At 31.5% G+C, this 2,679-nt stretch overlaps 1 protein-coding gene across 1 annotated transcript; it reads left to right on the top strand.

The window, feature by feature from the left end:
- Positions 1 to 1,686: 1,686 nt before the first annotated feature.
- On the top strand, positions 1,687 to 2,409 carry LOC112465841 (maltase 1-like). Its single transcript, XM_025033594.1, has 2 exons — positions 1,687 to 1,911; positions 2,092 to 2,409. Exons 1-2 carry the CDS (start codon positions 1,702 to 1,704, stop codon positions 2,392 to 2,394), a joined length of 513 nt encoding a protein of 170 aa, XP_024889362.1. The 5' UTR covers positions 1,687 to 1,701; the 3' UTR covers positions 2,395 to 2,409.
- The last annotated feature ends 270 nt before the right edge of the window (positions 2,410 to 2,679 follow it).

Genomic DNA, 2,679 nt, shown 5'->3' with positions numbered 1-2,679 from the left:
TCATTAATTAGGAGCACCAATAGAACCCCATAAAACCCAATTTTCAATCCCATAGTAGCCATCTCCATAAAATTAGTAATCTTTTGGTACCAATTTCATAAAAATCATCAACAAAAAATTGGAAAAATTTTGGCACCAATTTCAAGAAAATCGATTTATTAGAAAAAAATTATCCGTTAATAAAAAGTTAAACTAATCCTCTAAAAATTTAAAAAATTTTGGCACTGTTTTCAAAAAAATTGGTCAATTATTAATACTTATTATTTCTCAAAATTTTAATAATTTCCAAACCAGTTTCTAGAAATTGGTAACAAAAAATTATCCATAAAAATTATCCATAAAAAATTCAGCTTGATATCTCAAAGTTTACGGAAATTGGAGCAATCACGTATATTTTTTTTTTTTTAACAGAAATCGTAAACTACTTTACTATTAGCAATTTTTCTAATTTTATTACATTCTTTAGTTCTTTCTACCTCTATCTATATATATAAGTACCTGACGTCTGTCTGTCTGACGCAAACTACTTGTTATTTTCCGAGAAATTGGAAAAATTTCGTAACCGGTTTCCAAAAACCGGTCTTAATCGCTCGCGACAGTCACGAATTGAAGTAACTGGTTAATTCCCAAAAAATTTAAAAAATTTCTGATATTGGCTTCCAAAAAGATCGGTAACAAAAAATTATACACTTTATAGCACTCCCCGGAAAATTCTACCTCTGTTTCATATGTAACTCTTTGAAATTCGGTCAATTATTTCCCGAAAAATTAGAAAAACCGGTTTCCAGAAAATCGGTAACAAATCCTACATACAACATATTTCATTTAAAACTAATCGACCCCTGAACGATTTAATTCCCGAAAATTATAAAAAAAAAGATTTTTTTTGGCCTTTGCAACTTCCTCCATTTCATAATTTAGTGCTGCTCTTAGCAATAGATCATCCTGACCGTCTTCTAATGTACATTTTTAAAAAAATCACGTAGATTTTTTTAAACAAAAATCGGAAACGTTTCAAGAAAATCAGTACATTAATAAAAAATTAAACTCGCGATTTAAAAAAAATCAGCATATACAATTCTTTGAGATTCGGTCAATTATTTCCAGAAAATTTGGAAAAATTTTGGAACCGGTTTCCAAAAAGATCGGTAACGAAAAATTATACACTTTATGGCAATTCCCGGGAAATTCTACCCCTACTTCATATACAATTCTTTACGATTCGGTCAATTAATTCCCAAAAAGTTGGAAAAATTTTGTAACCGGTTTCCAAAAAGATCGGTAACGAAAAATTGTACACTTTATGGCACTCTCTGGGACATATTCTACCCTTACTTCATATACAATTCTTTAAGATTTGGTCAATTAATTCTCGTAAAATTTGAAAAAACTTCGGAACCGGTTTCCAAAAAAATCGGTAAAAAAAAAAAAGCCGCGACATTTTCATCCCCGGAAAATTCTACCCCTATTTCATATACTTTTGGTAAAAATTCGGTCCACTAACGAATGAGTAGTTCGCGTACAGACAGACAGACAGACAGACAGACAGACAGACGTGACTTATATATATAGATATTACAAGTTATACTTAATTAATTGTTACATAATTTTATACAATTAATCTGAAAACTGTGTTGTTCTCTAAAAATTTGGAGGTAAATGTAGTCAAAAATAGGTTCGTATAATGTCGGCGATATTTAGATGTGTTATTTTACATTGTCAGGGATAATTTCAAAGTTGGACTATATCGTGGACACTGGCATCAATGCGATCTGGTTGTCGCCCATATACCCAAGTCCCATGATCGATTTCGGATATGACATATCCGATTTTAAAAACATCGATCCGACCTTCGGTTCATTAGAAGACTTCAAAGTTCTTCTAGCACGCGCTAAGGCACTCGGTTTAAAAGTGAGACGTCTTGCCAATATCGTGCACAATTATAAATAAATTTCTTATATTACGATTATATATATCTAACAATAAGTCAAATATGTATAAACTTACTTCTCTTTATGTTATTTCAGAAAACACGTTACTTTTTATTTTTCACTGCAACTTCAAAGCCACTTTATGATATCATTCTTACAGGTGGTTCTTGATCTTGTGCCGAATCATACATCTGACAAGCATATATGGTTCCAAAAGGCTCTACAAGGTCATAAGAAGTATAAGAACTATTATGTGTGGGCACGCGGTCGAAATGGAGACGGCATAACACCGCCCAACAATTGGATCAGCGTATTTAGTGATTCCGCGTGGACTTATGTTGAATCACAAAAACAATGGTATCTTCATCAGTTCGAGTATAGACAACCTGACTTAAATTTCCGTAACCCTGCAGTAAGATTAGAGATGAAAGTAAGTAACAAGAAGAATTTTAATTTTTTTTAAGATGTTGTCATATGTTGTAAACTTGGAAAATTTTTATAACACTTTCCAGATAGCACATACACGTTTCAGAAATGTTTTATGAGTGTTTTTCCGAAACGTTTTATAACCGATTTCTAGAAACGTTTCTCATGAGTAAAAATGTCTATTCGAAAAACGTTCGATGGAACGTTTCTTTTCCGATAAAATAACGTTTAAAAAAACTATTATAGAAACGTTTATCACGAGTAAAAATGTCTATTCGAAAACGTTCGATGGAACGTTTCTTTTCCGATAAAATAACGTTTA

The sequence above is a fragment of the Temnothorax curvispinosus genome, unplaced genomic scaffold (assembly GCF_003070985.1).
Source record: "Temnothorax curvispinosus isolate PA1 unplaced genomic scaffold, ASM307098v1 QBEX01015547.1, whole genome shotgun sequence".
NCBI classification, from domain to species: domain Eukaryota; kingdom Metazoa; phylum Arthropoda; class Insecta; order Hymenoptera; family Formicidae; genus Temnothorax; species Temnothorax curvispinosus.
Note: the sequence above shows the minus strand (reverse complement) of the source record. Positions and strands in the feature narration are given on the sequence as shown.